Genomic DNA, 18,189 nt, shown 5'->3' with positions numbered 1-18,189 from the left:
TATGGCCGCCCTTCTCCTCAGTGTGATATAGTAATATATATAGTAATATGGCCGCCCTTCTCCTCAGTGTGATATAGTAATATGTATAGTAATATGGCCGCCTTTCTCCTCAGTGTGATATAGTAATATATATAGTAATATGGCCGCCCTTCTCCTCCAGTGTGATATAGTAATATATATAGTAATATGGCTGTCCTTCTCAGTGTGATATAGTAATATATATAGTAATATGGCTGCCCTTCTCCTCAGTGTGATATAGTAATATATATAGTAATATGGCTGCCCTTCTCAGTGTGATATAGTAATATATATAGTAATATGGCCGCCCTTCTCCGCAGTGTGATAAAGTAATACATATAGTAATATGGCTGTCCTTCTCCTCAGTGTGATATAGTAATATATATAGTAATATGGCTGCCCTTCTCCTCAGTGTGATATAGTAATATATATAGTAATATGGCCGCCCTTCTCCTCAGTGTGATATAGTAATATATATAGTAATATGGCCGCCCTTCTCCTCAGTGTGATATAGTAATATATATAGTAATATGGCCGCCCTTCTCCTCAGTGTGATATAGTAATATATATAGTAATATGGCTGCCCTTCTCCTCAGTGTGATATAGTAATATATATAGTAATATGGCCGCCCTTCTCCTCAGTGTGATATAGTAATATTTATAGTAATATGGCCGCCCTTCTCCTCAGTGTGATATAGTAATTTATATAGTAATATGGCCGCCCTTCTCCTCAGTGTGATATAGTAATATATATAGTAATATGGCCGCCCTTCTCCTCAGTGTGATATATTAATATATATAGTAATATGGCCGCCCTTCTCCTCAGTGTGATATAGTAATATATATAGTAATATGGCCTCCCTTCTCCTCAGTGTGATATAGTAATATGGCCGCCCTTCTCCTCAGTGTGATATATTAATATATATAGTAATATGGCCGCCCTTCTCCTCAGTGTGATATATTAATATATATAGTAATATGGCCGCCCTTCGCCTCAGTGTGATATAGTAATATATATAGTAATATGGCTGCCCTTCTCTGTGTGATATATTAATATATATAGTAATATGGCCGCCCTTCTCCTCAGTGTGATATAGTAATATATATATAGTAATATGGCCGCCCTTCTCCTCAGTGTGATATAGTAATATGGCCGCCCTTCTCCTCAGTGTGATATAGTAATATATATAGTAATATGGCCGCCCTTCTCCTCAGTGTGATATATTAATATATATAGTAATATGGCCGCCCTTCTCCTCAGTGTGATATAGTAATATATATATAGTAATATGGCCGCTCTTCTCAGTGTGATATAGTAATATATATAGTAATATGGCCGCCCTTCTCAGTGTGATATAGTAATATATATAGTAATATGGCCTCCCTTCTCCTCAGTGTGATATATTAATATATATAGTAATATGGCCGCCCTTCTCCTCAGTGTGATATATTAATATATATAGTAATATGGCCGCCCTTCTCCTCAGTGTGATATATTAATATATATAGTAATATGGCCGCCCTTCTCCTCAGTGTGATATATTAATATATATAGTAATATGGCCGCCCTTCTCCTCAGTGTGATATAGTAATATATATAGTAATATGGCCGCCCTTCTCTTCAGTGTGATATAGTAATATATATAGTAATATGGACGCTCTTCTCAGTGTGATATAGTAATATATAGTAATATGGCCGCTCTTCTCCTCAGTGTGATATAGTAATATATATAGTAATATGGCCGCTCTTCTCCTCAGTGTGATATAGTAATATATATAGTAATATGGACGCCCTTCTCTTCAGTGTGATATAGTAATATATATAGTAATATGGACGCTCTTCTCAGTGTGATATAGTAATATATATATATATATAGTAATATGGCCACTCTTCTCCTCAGTGTGGTATAGTAATATATATAGTAATATGGCCGCCCTTCTCCTCAGTGTGATATAGTAATATATATAGTAATATGGCCGCCCTTCTCCTCAGTGTGATATAGTAATATATACAGTAATATGGCCGCTCTTCTCCTCAGTGTGATATAGTAATATATATAGTAATATGGGCGCCCTTCTCCTCAGTGTGATATAGTAATATATAGTAATATATATAGGAATATGGCCTCCCTTCTCAGTGTGATATAGTAATGTGACTGCCCTTCTCTGTGATATAGTAATATGGCCGCTTTTCTCCTCAGTGTGATATAGTAATATATATAGTAATATGGGCGCCCTTCTCCTCAGTGTGATATAGTAATATATATAGTAATATGGCCGCCCCTCTTCTCAGTGTGATATAGTAATATATATAGTAATATGGCCACCCTTCTCAGTGTGATATAGTAATATGGCCGCCCTTCTCCTCAGTGTGATATAGTAATATATATATATAGTAATATGGCCGCCCTTCTCAGTGTGATATAGTAATATATATAGTAATATGTCCTCCCTTCTCCTCAGTGTGATATAGTAATATATATATATAGTAATATGGCCGCCCTTCTCCTCTGTGTGATATAGTAATATATATATATAGTAATATGGCCACTCTTCTCCTCAGTGTGTTATAGTAATATGGCCTCCCTTCTCCTCAGTGTGATATAGTAATATATATAGTAATATGGCCGCCCTTCTCCTCAGTGTGATATAGTAATATATATAGTAATATGGCCGCCCTTCTCCTCAGTGTGATATAGTAATATATACAGTAATATGGCCGCTCTTCTCAGTGTGATATAGTAATATATATAGTAATATGGGCGCCCTTCTCCTCAGTGTGATATAGTAATATATAGTAATATATATAGGAATATGGCCTCCCTTCTCCTCAGTGTGATATAGTAATGTGACTGCCCTTCTCTGTGATATGGTAATATGGCCGCTTTTCTCCTCAGTGTGATATAGTAATATATATAGTAATATGGGCGCCCTTCTCCTCAGTGTGATATAGTAATATATAAAGAAATATGGCCTCCCTTCTCAGTGTGATATAGTAATATATATAGTAATATGGCCGCCCTTCTCCTCAGTGTGATATAGTAATATATATAGTAATATGGCCTCCCTTCTCAGTGTGATATAGTAATATATATAGTAATATGGCCGCCCTTCTCAGTGTGATATAGTAATCTGGCCGCCCTTCTCCTCAGTGTGATATAGTAATATATATAGTAATATGGCCGTCCTTCTCCTCAGTGTGATATAGTAATATATATAGTAATATGGCCGCCCTTCTCAGTGTGATATAGTAATATATATAGTAATATGGCCACCCTTCTCCTCAGTGTGATATAGTAATATATATAGTAATATGGCCACCCTTCTCAGTGTGATATAGTAATATATATAGCAATATGGCCGCTCTTCTCAGTGTGATATAGTAATATGGCCACCCTTCTCCTCAGTGTAATATAGTAATATATATTAATATGGCCGCTCTTCTCCTCAGTGTGTTATAGTAATATATATGGTAATATGGCCGCCCTTCTCCTCAGTGTGATATAGTAATTTATATAGTAATATGGCCGCTCTTCTCCTTAGTGTGATATAGTATTATATATAGTAATATGGCCGCCCTTCTCCTCAGTGTGATATAGTAATATATATAGCAATATGGCCGCCCTTCTCCTCAGTGTGATATAGTAATATATATAGTAATATGGCCGCCCTTCTCCTCAGTGTGATATAGTAATGTGACCGCCCTTCTCTGTGATATAGTAATATGGCCGCTCTTCTCAGTGTGATATAGTAATATGGACGCTCTTCTCACTGTGATATAGTAATATATATATATATATATATATATATATAGTAATATGGGCGCCCTTCTCCTCAGTGTGATATAGAATCATAGAATCATAGAATCATAGAATCGTAGAGTTGGAAGGGACCTCCTGGGCCATCTGGTCCAACCCCCTGCTCAAAGCAGGATTCGCTAAATCATCCCAGTCAGATGTCTGTCCAGCCTCTGTTTGAAGACTTCCATTGAAGGAGAACTCACCACTTCTCGTGGCAGCCTGTTCCACTCATTGATCACTCTAACTGTCAAAAAGTTTTTTCTAATATCTAATCTGTGTCTCTTCCCATTCAGTTTCATCCCATTGCTTCTAGTCTTTCCTTGTGCAAATGAGAATAAAGTAATATAGTAATATATATAGTAATATGGCCGTCCTTCTCAGTGTGATATAGTAATATATATATAGTAATCTGGCCACCCTTCTCAGTGTGATATATTAATATATATAGTAATATGGCTGCCCTTCTCCTCAGTGTGATATAGTAATATATATAGAAATATGGCCGCCCTTCTCCTCAGTGTGATATAGTAATATATATAGTAATATGGCCGCCCTTCTCCTCAGTGTGATATAGTAATATATATATAGTAATATGGCCACCCTTCTCCTCAGTGTGATATAGTAATATATATATATAGTAATATGGCCGCCCTTCTCCTCATTGTGATATAGTAATATATATAGTAATATGGCCGCCCTTCTCAGTGAGATATAGTAATATATATAGTAATATGGCCGCCCTTCTCCTCAGTGAGATATAGTAATATATATAGTAATATGGCCTCCCTTCTCCTCAGTGTGATATAGTAATATATATAGTAATATGGGCGCCCTTCTCCTCAGTGTGATATAGTAATATATATAGTAATATGGCCTCCCTTCTCAGTGTGATATAGTAATATGGCCGCCCTTCTCCTCAGTGTGATATAGTAATATATATAGTAATATGTCCACCCTTCTCCTCAGTGTAATATAGTAATATATATAGTAATATGTCCACCCTTCTCAGTGTGATATAGTAATATATATAGTAATATGGCCTCCCTTCTCCTCAGTGTGATATAGTAATATATATAGTAATATGGCCGCCCTTCTCCTCAGTGTGATATAGTAATATATATAGTAATATGGCCGCCCTTCTCCTCAGTGTGATATAGTAATATATATAGTAATATGGCCGCCCTTCTCCTCAGTGTGATATAGTAATATATATAGTAATATGGCCCTCTTCTCAGTGTGATATAGTAATATATATAGTAATATGGCCGCTCTTCTCCTCAGTGTGATATATTAATATATATAGTAATATGGCCGCTCTTCTCCTCAGTGTGATATAGTAATATATATAGTAATATGGCCGCCCTTCTCCTCAGTGTGATATAGTAATATATATAGTAATATGGCCGCCCTTCTCCTCAGTGTGATATAGTAATATATATAGTAATATGGCCTCCCTTCTCCTCAGTGTGATATAGTAATATATATAGTAATATGGCCGCCCTTCTCCTCAGTGTGATATAGTAATATATATAGTAATATGGCCGCCCTTCTCCTCAGTGTGATATAGTAATATATATAGTAATATGGCCTCCCTTCTCCTCAGTGTGATATAGTAATATATATAGTAATATGGCCGCTCTTCTCCTCAGTGTGATATATTAATATATATAGTAATATGGCCGCCCTTCTCCTCAGTGTGATATAGTAATATATATAGTAATATGGCCGCCCTTCTCCTCAGTGTGATATAGTAATATATATAGTAATATGGCCTCCCTTCTCCTCAGTGTGATATATTAATATATATAGTAATATGGCCGCTCTTCTCCTCAGTCGTGATATAGTAATATATATAGTAATATGGCCGCTCTTCTCCTCAGTGTGATATAGTAATATATATAGTAATATGGCCGCCCTTCTCCTCAGTGTGATATAGTAATATGGCCGCCCTTCTCCTCAGTGTAATATATATAGTAATATGGCCGCCCCTCTCCTCAGTGTGATATAGTAATATATATAGTAATATGGCCGCTCTTCTCCTCAGTGTGATATAGTAATATATATAGTAATATGGCCGCCCTTCTCAGTGTGATATAGTAATATGGCCGCCCTTCTCCTCAGTGTAATATATATAGTAATATGGCCTCCCTTCTCCTCAGTGTGATATAGTAATATATATAGTAATATGGCCGCCCTTCTCCTCAGTGTGATATAGTAATATATATAGTAATATGGCCGCTCTTCTCCTCAGTGTGATATAGTAATACATATAGTAATATGGCCGCCCTTCTCCTCAGTGTGATATAGTAATATATATATAGTAATATGGCCGCCCTTCTCCTCAGTGTGATATAGTAATATATATAGTAATATGGCCGCCCTTCTCCTCAGTGTGATTTAGTAATATATATATATATAGTAATATGGCCGCCCTTCTCCTCAGTGTGATATAGTAATATATATAGTAATATGGCCGCCCTTCTCCTCAGTGTGATATAGTAATATATATAGTAATATGGCCGCTCTTCTCAGTGTGATATAGTAATATATATAGTAATATGGCCGCCCTTCTCCTCAGTGTGATATAGTAATATATATAGTAATATGGCCGCCCTTCTCCTCAGTGTGATTTAGTAATATATATATATATAGTAATATGGCCGCCCTTCTCCTCAGTGTGATTTAGTAATATATATATATATAGTAATATGGCCGCCCTTCTCCTCAGTGTGATATAGTAATATATATATAGTAATATGGCCTCCCTTCTCCTCAGTGTGATATAGTAATATATATAGTAATATGGCCGCCCTTCTCCTCAGTGTGATATAGTAATATATATAGTAATATGGCCGCTCTTCTCAGTGTGATATAGTAATATATATAGTAATATGGCCGCTCTTCTCAGTGTGATATAGTAATATATATATAGTAATATGGCCTCCCTTCTCAGTGTGATATAGTAATATATATAGTAATATGGCCGCCCCTCTTCTCAGTGTGATATAGTAATATATATAGTAATATGGCCGCTCTTCTCAGTGTGATATAGTAATATATATAGTAATATGGCCGCTCTTCTCAGTGTGATATAGTAATATATATAGTAATATGGCCGCTCTTCTCAGTGTGATATAGTAATATATATATAGTAATATGGCCTCTTTTCTCCACAGTGTGATATAGTAATATGGCCGCCTCTCTTCTCAGTGTGATATAGTAATATATATAGTAATATGGCCGCTCTTCTCAGTGTGATATAGTAATATATATATATAGTAATATGGCCGCCCTTCTCCTCAGTGTGATATATTAATATATATAGTAATATGGCCGCCCTTCTCCTCAGTGTGATATATTAATATATATAGTAATATGGCCGCCTCTCTTCTCAGTGTGATATAGTAATATATATAGTAATATGGCCACCCCTCTTCTCAGTGTGATATAGTAATATATATAGTAATATGGCCACCCCTCTTCTCAGTGTGATATAGTAATATATATAGTAATATGGCCGCTCTTCTCAGTGTGATATAGTAATATATATAGTAATATGGCCGCTCTTCTCAGTGTGATATAGTAATATATATAGTAATATGGCCGCTCTTCTCAGTGTGATATAGTAATATATATATAGTAATATGGCCTCCCTTCTCCTCAGTGTGATATAGTAATATATATAGTAATATGGCCGCCCCTCTTCTCAGTGTGATATAGTAATATATATAGTAATATGGCCGCTCTTCTCAGTGTGATATAGTAATATATATAGTAATATGGCCGCTCTTCTCAGTGTGATATAGTAATATATATAGTAATATGGCCGCTCTTCTCAGTGTGATATAGTAATATATATATAGTAATATGGCCTCTTTTCTCCACAGTGTGATATAGTAATATATATAGTAATATGGCCGCCTCTCTTCTCAGTGTGATATAGTAATATATATAGTAATATGGCCGCTCTTCTCAGTGTGATATAGTAATATATATAGTAATATGGCCGCTCTTCTCAGTGTGATATAGTAATATATATAGTAATATGGCCGCTCTTCTCAGTGTGATATAGTAATATATATATAGTAATATGGCCTCCCTTCTCCTCAGTGTGATATAGTAATATATATAGTAATATGGCCGCCCCTCTTCTCAGTGTGATATAGTAATATATATAGTAATATGGCCGCTCTTCTCAGTGTGATATAGTAATATATATAGTAATATGGCCGCTCTTCTCAGTGTGATATAGTAATATATATAGTAATATGGCCGCTCTTCTCAGTGTGATATAGTAATATATATATAGTAATATGGCCTCTTTTCTCCACAGTGTGATATAGTAATATATATAGTAATATGGCCGCCTCTCTTCTCAGTGTGATATAGTAATATATATAGTAATATGGCCGCTCTTCTCAGTGTGATATAGTAATATATATATATAGTAATATGGCCGCCCTTCTCCTCAGTGTGATATATTAATATATATAGTAATATGGCCGCCCTTCTCCTCAGTGTGATATATTAATATATATAGTAATATGGCTGCCCTTCTCAGTGTGATATAGTAATATATATATAGTAATATGGCCTCCCTTCTCCTCAGTGTGATATAGTAATATATATAGTAATATGGCTGCTCTTCTCCTCAGTGTGATATAGTAATATATATAGTAATATGGTCGCTCTTCTTCTCAGTGTGATATAGTAATATAGTAATATGGCCGCTCTTCTCAGTGTGATATAGTAATATATATAGTAATATGGCCGCTCTTCTCAGTGTGATATAGTAATATATATATAGTAATATGGCCTCCCTTCTCCTCAGTGTGATATAGTAATATATATAGTAATATGGCCGCTCTTCTCAGTGTGATATAGTAATATATATAGTAATATGGTCGCTCTTCTTCTCAGTGTGATATATTAATATATATATATATATATATATATATATATATATATAGTAATATGGCCGCTATTCTTCTCAGTGTGATCTATTAATATGGCTCCTTTCTCACTGACGGCCATAAGAAGTACAGAATAAAGAGCCATTAGTGCTTTCCCATGTGGGCGAGTGTGCAACACCAGGAACGTGCCCTGACGCACATTTCACTCGTCAGGCTTCTTTGGGGGGCAGTGTGGATTGGCATGCCTACCAAATTATAAATAGTGCAGCGCTCAGGTGTATGGAATTAGCGGGGCGGACATTACGCAGGATGACGATGCGGGTCAAGGAAAAGTTTCCTGTGACGTCAGTGACATGCACCGCCATTTCCAGGAAGCCGCTTGCGCATGCGCACCCCCAAATCAGTCTCATATTTAACAAGGGCAAGGATGTGGGCATAAGAGCTCTCTAACATATACGTCTTGGGGTAAATTCCCAACCCAATACACACGAGGGGGCCATAAACATGACATGAGGAAAAAGGTAAAGGGGGGGATATTGAGGAAAAAAACAGAACAATAAAAGGAAAGATAACAGAGGGGAATCAAAGTGTGATGCAGCAGCAAAAAAGGCAAATGCAATTCTAGGATGTATTAACAGAAGCATACAGTCTAGATCACGTGAAATCATTATTTCCCTCTACTCCTCTTTGGTCAGACCTCATCTGGAATATTGTGTCCAGTTTTGGGCACCACATTTTAAAAAAGACATCAACAAACTGGAGCAAGTTCAGAAAAGAGCGACCAGAATGGTGACCGGTCTGCAAACCCTGTCTTATGAGGAAAGGTTGCAGGATTTGGGAATGTTTAGTTTGCAAAAGAGAAGACTGAGAGGAGACTTAATAGCTGTCTACAAATATCTAAAGGGCTGTCACATTGTAGAAGGATCAACTTTATTCTCATTTGCACAAGGAAAGACTAGAAGCAATGGGATGAAACTGAATGGGAGGAGACACAGATTAGATATTAGAAAAAACTTTTTGACAGTTAGAGTGATCAATGAGTGGAACAGGCTGCCACGAGAAGTGGTGAGTTCTCCTTCAATGGAAGTCTTCAAACAGAGGCTGGACAGACATCTGACTGGGATGATTTAGCGAATCCTGCTTTGAGCAGGGGGTTGGACCAGATGGCCCAGGAAGTCCCTTCCAACTCTACGATTCTATGATTCTATGAACCCTCAAATATGAAAGAAGGAAAAACAGGAGCCTTACAGATTTCAATATCCGCAAAGCAAATAATAAATAACAACAAGAGCAGTGGATAGTGATCATCAGATCATACAGCTCCGAATTCTTCTAATCCCATGAATCCTTCCCGATTAGGAATTCAATGGGGATGGCGCATGTGCTGCCTCCCTTGCGCTGTGCTGGTATAGGTACTGTCAGGAACACCGCACTGCACTGGCTCACTGAGCCAGTGCACGTGTCCTGAGTACAAAAACTGTGCTCAAAGATACCTGTGGAGCAGGGCAGCAGCAGTGACGATGCGTGCTTCAGACTAGCAGGACCTGAAGCACGTGACTGCTGGGGGCATGGCCTAAGCTCCACAGAGCTAGGAGCTGCAGGGAAACTCCTAGAAAGGTAACTACAGGACAATGCTACCAAGGGGCATAGACAGGGACAGAAACCAGATCAAGCCGAGGTCAAAGCACGAGATAGCACAACAATACCAAAGGGTTAGACAGAATGAATAGTCAGGATGTAGCAATAGATCAGAAAACCAGAACGGGCAATAGACGGCACAATAGGGACAAACTGTAACGGAGTAACGACAGCCAAACCAGGAGGTCAGAACCAGAAAAGACAATAGTACCAAAACGAGAGACGGAGTACAGAGTGAGGGAACAGACCGGGTCATACATGGGAAGCAAACAAGCAACGCAGAATACACACACACCAGGGGTCAGACACACCAGAACAGCAGTATAGCTGACAGGGAATCCTAGTCTGGAGTGAGTTTAAATACCCCTCCCAGATCGAAAGGGAGGCCAGCAAAAGTTAACCCTGAGAGAACAAGACATTAACCATGTCCTATACCATGACAGGTACATTGACGATGTTTTGATGATTTGGCAGGGACCAGAGCCTGCTCTTCATGAGTTCATTGGTACACTCAATCAGAATGAGCATAACATTAAACTCACAAATAAGATCTCCAGGGAGAGCACTGCCTTTCTGGACTTAAAGATTTCAGGTTTTGATGATGGCACTGTGTTTATCGATGTTTCCCAAAAGGAGACCTTGGTAAATGCACTGCTACATGCTATGTCAGCTCATACACCTTCTACTACAAGGGCCATTCCAACTGGGCAGTTTTTGAAAATTAAACGTTTCTGCTCTACCGATGGGGTCTTTGAGGAGCAGGCCCGGGATCTTTCCCAGCAGTTCCATGATCGGGGATACAGCAGGAGATCGGTCAAACGGGGTTACCTACGAGCCAAGAAAACACCACGTAACCAACTATTAGGTGCTTCTCAAAAGTTAATAGGGAAGGACCAACCCACGAGATTCATTTCCACTTATAATAACTGGTGGTCATAGATAAGGGATATCCTGGCTAAACATTGGCCCGTATTGCGATTAGACCCCACACTAAGGAATATTTTACCTGACCGTCCTCGCCTTACTGCCAGATCTCAGAATTTGAGGGATCTTCTGGTTAGGAGCAACTATGTGGCTAACCCTCCGGATTATTTTGGTGCTGGTGTGCAGAGATGGGGCTGTTACCCATGTGGTTCTTGTCGGTCTTGTAGAAACATCAGTCGAGCCACATCTTTTACTACCGCTGGTGGGGGTGGGAGCCATCGGATTACTAACTATATATCATGTAGCACTTGCTACGTGGTATATTTAGCCCATGCCCCTGTGGCCTCAGCTATGTGGGCCTGACATCATGAGAATTTTGTATCCGTGTCAGGGAGCATATCCGTGACATTAAGGCAGTTGGGGAGGTTCTGGACATTACCGTCCTTAATCCCCCGGCATTTCAAGCTGCTTCATAAGTGTAATCCAGCAGGTCTTCGGTATTGCTCGAATACTCGCAGCTGGAGTGCCGCTGGATCGTCTCCCTGGGTAACATGGCACCCAACGGATTAAATGAGAAGTTGTCTTTTGCTTGTTTCCTGTACCGGGTTTACTATTACCCTCCGTCTCGTTTGATTTTATGGTGAGCTGCTTTAGACTTTTTTGTCTATTTGAAATTTATTACAGTAATTAGTGACTGTTCTTGGTGAATTGCTGATGATTCCTCTGGCTCAGGAGAGTGACATTCTGTGGGGAATGATCTCCATCAAATATGGATATTGAATTCCTAATCGGGAAGGATTCCTGGAGTTAGAAGAATTCGGAGCTGTCTGATCTGATGATCACTATCCACTGCTCTTGTTGTTATTTAATAATTATTTGCTTTGCTGATATTGAAATCTGTAAGGCTCCTGTTTTTCCTTCTTTCATATTTGAGGGTTGATTCCCCTCTGTTGATCTTTCCTTTTATTGTTCTGTTTTTTTCCTCAATATCCCCCCTTTACCTTTTTCCTCATGTCATGTTTATGGCCCCCTCGTGTGTATTGGGTTGGGAATTTACCCCGAGACGTATATGTTAGAGAGCTCTTATGCCCACATCCTTGCCCTTGTTAAACATGAGACTGATGTGGGGGTGCGCATGCGCAAGCGGCTTCCTGGAAATGGCGGTGCGGGTCACTGACGTCACAGGAAACTTTTCCTTGACCCGTATCGTCATTGGAAGGTCGGAAGTGACGCGGATCCTGTGTAATGTCTGCCCCGCATTCGCCACTACCGCAGCTAATTCCATACACCTGAACGCTGCACTATTTATAATTTGGTAGCCATACCAATCCACACTGCCCCCCAAAGAAGCCTGACGAAACGTGCGTCAGGGCACGCTCCTGGTGATGCACACTCGCCCACATGGGAAAGCACTAATGGCACTTTATTCTGCACTTCTCCTGGCATTTTTTTGGAGGGACTAACCAATATGGTTTTTAGGATTATTTAGCCTCCTGCTCTTATTATTGCTGTTTCCTGTTTTTTTGTGGGGGTCACTCAGCTACATGCTCTGACTCTGTCATTTGCCCATTTGAAATTGATATAGAGTAATTTCACCACAGTGAGACATTTCTACTTGTCCTGAATGTGAGCTGACTGACGGAGCGGGCGGTGTGAGTGATTTTTCTCACAATTCATCTATTTAGAATATACATTCAGTTCTTTCAGGACCGCTTTTAGGGATTATGGTGCTTAATGTGTCTTATACGAGTGTGCACCAGGTGTTTCTTGCATCCTCTAAATACACTCATCTGTGATTACTGCTGTTTTTCTTGTTTTTTCAATACATTGATATTTTCTTTATTTTTGTGCATTCTCTTGGGCTGAAAGCGCTGATATTTGTGTAGGTTTGACTATGTAGGGAGTGGCCCTCTCCTTTTGGAACATGTTGATTTATGTCACCCATTGTGTCGACTTAATTAAATCCTGTGTAGTCTGCAACGTCCGAGTCGGGAAATCTTTTATAGCCATTTTCCTTGATAGCGAGCTGCTAATAGTTTTGTACATCCTGCTCGAGGTGTATATGTGTAATGTGTGCCTGTGTCCTCTCCTCCACAGGGTCACTGTGTGCACCGCTCACAATCAGGAGTTACAGAAGAAGGTTCAGCAGCTGCAGAGACAAAACTAGTGAGTGCCACAATGTGTCCGCCATGTGCTCCATGTAGTGGGAACCTGACCTCCGATCCCCGGGCAGCAGGGGTCAGGCGGTACGATCTCCACCAGGTGGATTTAACTCTAAAAAAACTGCGGCATTTCAGAGAAAAACATAGCTTCCAAGCCACCGGGGATCGAGCCTTACTGGGGACCAAGCCTCACCGGAGACGAGTCATACGGCCAAGGTCTGATACCTGCTGCCTGTGAGTTGGCAGAAAGTACCAGCTGTCGGGTTCCCTTTAAGTGATGATGTCATGTAGCAGTGTCAGGCGCCACCCTCTTGTATTTTTCTTGGAGGTGGTTTTCCTGTGAGCGGTGACTTTAAACGTGTCGTGTATTTATGGTTTCTTTATGTAGTCAGATGGCCTGTCCCACTAGTTTAAACACTGCCCTTGTCGCCTGATTAGTAATTACCATCAGCCAAACAGTAACAGCGGCTTCTGCTCCTCTGCAGCTCTCTCATCCAGCAGCTGAGAAACTTGCAGGCTCTGATCAGCCAGTCTGGAGCCAAGACCACGTCCTCCAACACCTGTGTAATGGTGAGTGTGCGCGGCCAGTTCCGGGTGCCTCTGCGAGTGTGCGCGGCCGGTCCTGTGATGCATGTTGGTGAATCTACCCTTCTGCCAGGCACTGGCCCTCATCTTGGCTATCTCCTTTTCCCCTCCAGGTCCTGGCGCTCTCTTTCTGCCTCATTCTCTTCCCCAGTCTCTATCCATTTGGGCTGAATATCGGCCAACGTGACCTGCATGGAGGTGAGTGCTGGAGCTCGGGCGTTTTGTGGGTGTTCAGGGTGTGAAGATGTCAGCTCTGACAGTTGTAGACTTGTGTATTCTAGTAGGCAGAACTCGTACTGTATGTACCCCCCATTCCCTAGTTACAGTATATGTGCCCCCCATCCTATAGGTTGTTTGGGAAGCCCCTCTCTTTTCCTTCGCTGACCCTCAGTGCTGTGTTTGAAGGCAGTTATAGGTGATGTCTGATAACTATGGTCTTCCTAGTGAAGGTCAGAACTTGAAGTAGGGAACTGGGGGTACGGTTGTATAAGGTGGGGGGTTGTGGTACACGATGTATAATCGCATGACTTTGTGCCATTTTTCTTTCAGTTGCTCATTCTCGTCGGCTGCGTGGAGTCCCAGACGCTCCCTTGGTGGACGTTATCCCCACAGACACGGAAGTACATGTGGAAAAAGTGGTTTTAGAAAGGTCTCCAGTGGGACCCTCTCACGAGCCCCCTCAGCTGGACCTGTCCCACCAGGAACTACATCTGGAGCAGTCCCTTCAGGGTGCACAGAACGACACCCCTGAAATCCAGGACGTTGGAACTGCTGAATCTAAACCTTCTATCAACAGTAATTCCTCCTCAGACCTTGATCCGAAGAAGCTGCCTGCGGCCAAGGGGCAGCTGGACCCTGTACCCAACCACTTCTCCGACCCACCGGAAGCATTGCCTGTCATTCAGGACAAGGGAGTGTGGCTGGAGAAGGGGCACAGTGTCATCATTAGTCCACTCCACTCTGACGAGATGTGAAGAGACTGCCGGGGTCCAGGCCTCATCCCTTACTGTGGTGATTTCTCTCTCCTGCTGAGCGCAGAGGTGCAGGACCCTGCTCATCGTATATGGGCGGAAGCACTATCTGGAACTTGTCTGAGGGACACGTTATGATTTGTCTTGCACTGAGATTTGTATATATATATATTCTGTCATGTAATAAATCGGAGCTATGTCATTAGAAATGCCCCAAATGTCTCATTCTATAGAAAACCCATCTCTTCAGTTTCATCCTTCACCCGTTATATAGGAGCAAACAGAAGAGACTGGGGGAAATGACAGCTGTGATTCCTGGTTGTCTAGGATTCCTGGGATTTGCCTTTTTTTCACTGAACCTTATGTTCACAGCTGGATCAGTACAAAATAAACCATCAAGGACCTGGTTAGAAGATGAGCGGCACCACATATCCTATGCGAGCTTGTAGAGCATGTACCAACGGCTGCAGCCACACAGGGAAATCTGACATTATCCCGCCCTACAAGTCGTTTCAGCAGCTGCGTATATGGGATAGTAAAAGTCATGATGAACGGTGGAGTGCTGCGTACAGCAGGAAGCACAGGAGAGCCGGAGCCCCAGCCTTGTACCACAGAAAACGTAGAAGATCCACAGCCTGTTCCTCATACAGCAGAAAGCGTAGGAGATCCACAGCTTGATCCTTGTTCTGCAGAAAGCATAGGATATCCACAGCCCGATCCTCGTACCGAAGAAAGCGTAGGAGATCCTCTGCCTGATCCTTATACTGCAGAAAGCGTAGGAGATCCACAGCCTTATCCTCATACCGCAGAAAGTGTAGGAGATCCTCTGCCCGATCTTTTTATGGCAGAAAGTGTAGGAAATTCACAGCCTGATCTTCGTACAGCAGAAAGTGTAGGAAATCCACAGCTTGATCCTCAAACAGCAGATAGCATAGGAGATCCACAACCTGAGCCTCGTACCGCAAAATGCGTAGGAGATCCACAGCCTGGTCCTTGTACCGCAAAAAGCGTAGGAGATCCACACCCTGATCTTTGTGCAGCAGAACGCGTAGGAGATCCACAGACCGATCCTCATACCGCAGAAAGTGTAGGAGATCCACAGTCTGATCCTCGTACTGCAGAAAGCGTAGGAGATCCTCCGCCCGATCCTCGTACTGCAGAAAGCGCAGATGATCCACAGTCTGATCCTCGTACTGTAGAAAGCGTAAGAGATCTGTAATAAGATATGACTTCTGTAACCTTCCAGAATCTTCCATTCTCTGACATTTTGCCTGTCACATAGCTGCAAACCCCCCCTTCCTCACCCACAGCTCTGTGAAATCTGAGATCCCAGTGAGGATTCTTTCCCCTTCCCCCCTTAGCCAGGAAAGGATTTCTTTTGTTGGAAGCACCATGCGGCTGGATATAAGTATGGGTAATATTCAAGAGGCTGAGTCTCGAAAACCATACCCAGCAGAGACATGAAAATTACATTTCTGCAAAATGCATCAACCCAGCATTCTGGCCCATAATTTTCACAGTTCAAGCACCCACAGAAATCGAGAACTGGATTTCTCCTAAACGGTGTAACATAATTACTGCATGTTTGGTCTTTAACTATTGCCTGCGACAGGCTAAGGAAAATGATACCATGTGCGTGTTTATACGAGGTACCCTCTGCGGAGGAAAGACAATTTCTGCACCAGCATAGAAGAGGGTTCTTCACGGTAAGAGCAGTGAGGCTCTGGAATTCTCTTCCTGAGGAAGTGGTGATGGCCAACTCACTGAATGAATGTAAGAAAGGAATGGAGGCTTTTCTTGTGAGTAACAGTATAGAAGGTTACGAATAACAGAATATTATAGGTAGATGGTTGACCCAGCTTAGGGGAAGGAATTTTTTTCCCTATGGAGAAAATTGGCTTCTACTCTGTGGGTTTTTTGCCTTCCCCAGGATCAACAATGCAGAACAGCTGCACTAAAAATAGGCTGAACTAGATGGACATAAGGTCTTCCCTCAGCCTTCAAAACTATGTTACTGAGATATAGTCATTATAAGTTTTGTAGTCAGAATTGTAACTCCTACCATACCAGACAGCCCCTTTCGTGATGTCACAAACCCAAAGCTATAAGGTATTCCTTCCCAAAAATCTGTTATTCGAGCTGGAGGTTTGATGCCAAAAGGACCCCAGATGCAGGGCGACGTGTGGCTCCGCCTCCTCCCCATATGGTTAGCCTAAAGACCATCTAAGCAACTGTAAGTGTTGAATCTCTATGTTAATTCCTTTTATTTTATATTTGCATTTTACATATCTAATGTCTCAACTTTGTAACATCTTTTATCTGTGTAATCACTGCCCGCCTTTTTGGGAATAAATTATAAAACATATTAGTCTGTCTTCATGCTCTAAAAAACGAACTTACGTGCCTTTAAGATAATTGCTACTGAATTGGGTAAGCTTCGAACCCCTCTATTAAGTTTATAACTTAATCAGAGAAACTCTGGAGCTGGTGGCGGCAAAGTGTGATCTGGGCCCTGGGCACTGCTGAGTGACGGAAGGGGTTTATAAGCTAATTGGGTGGCTGCGGCCAGAGCATTTTATAATTCCCTCACTGCAGCTTGCTGGGTGGCCATACCTCACTGAAGCAGCCGGCAACCAATTATCCCAGGTGTAGTTCCCTGACTGACCTGAGGGTAAGGGGGGCGCCGGAGAGCTGCGAGTTTCAAAATGGAAATGAAAAGTTTTGTGAAGTATTGTGGGCAGTGGTGGGACAACCAAAATAACCCCCCTGCGATAAATTGTGAGGGCAAGACTAGCTTGCTGTTTTTTATCACATGGTGCCAGCGGTGGGATAACTAAGATAAGCCCCCCTTGTGCCTGTGATAGCCGTGTGTTGGCAGTGCGTCGCATCCCTCCGTCTGTGACATACCAGTGTCGGCGGCGGGATCGTGACAAGATCATTCACCCAATCCTCGTACCGCAAAAAGCATAGAAGATCCACAGCCTGATCCTTGTACTGCAGAAAGCTTAGAAGATCCACAGCATGATCCTCGTACTGCAGAAAGCATAGGAGATCCACAGACCTAACCTCGTACCGCAGAAAGCGTAGGAGATCCACAGCCCAATCCTCATACACAGAAAACGTAGGAGATCCTCTGCGTGATCCTCGTACGGCAGAAAGTGTAGGAGATCCACAGCCT

General features: G+C 41.3%; 1 protein-coding gene across 2 annotated transcripts in view; it reads left to right on the top strand.

Annotated features, from left to right (window-relative positions):
- The window catches only part of CREB3 (cAMP responsive element binding protein 3), a 50,054-nt gene extending 32,678 nt beyond the window's left edge, over window positions 1–17,376 (top strand). For both annotated transcript variants that reach the window (XM_073562483.1, XM_073562484.1), the window contains exons 7-10: window positions 13,391–13,459; window positions 13,941–14,025; window positions 14,154–14,238; window positions 14,590–17,376. In XM_073562483.1, coding sequence (XP_073418584.1) covers window positions 13,391–13,459; window positions 13,941–14,025; window positions 14,154–14,238; window positions 14,590–15,014 — 664 coding nt within the window. In that variant the 3' untranslated portion in view covers window positions 15,015–17,376. The remainder of the gene's footprint in view (window positions 1–13,390; window positions 13,460–13,940; window positions 14,026–14,153; window positions 14,239–14,589) is intronic.
- The last annotated feature ends 813 nt before the right edge of the window (window positions 17,377–18,189 follow it).

Source organism: Dendrobates tinctorius, unplaced genomic scaffold (genome assembly GCF_039654945.1).
Source record: "Dendrobates tinctorius isolate UK_male_01 unplaced genomic scaffold, ASM3965494v1 ptg000353l, whole genome shotgun sequence".
Lineage (NCBI taxonomy): Eukaryota > Metazoa > Chordata > Amphibia > Anura > Dendrobatidae > Dendrobates > Dendrobates tinctorius.
Note: the sequence above shows the minus strand (reverse complement) of the source record. Positions and strands in the feature narration are given on the sequence as shown.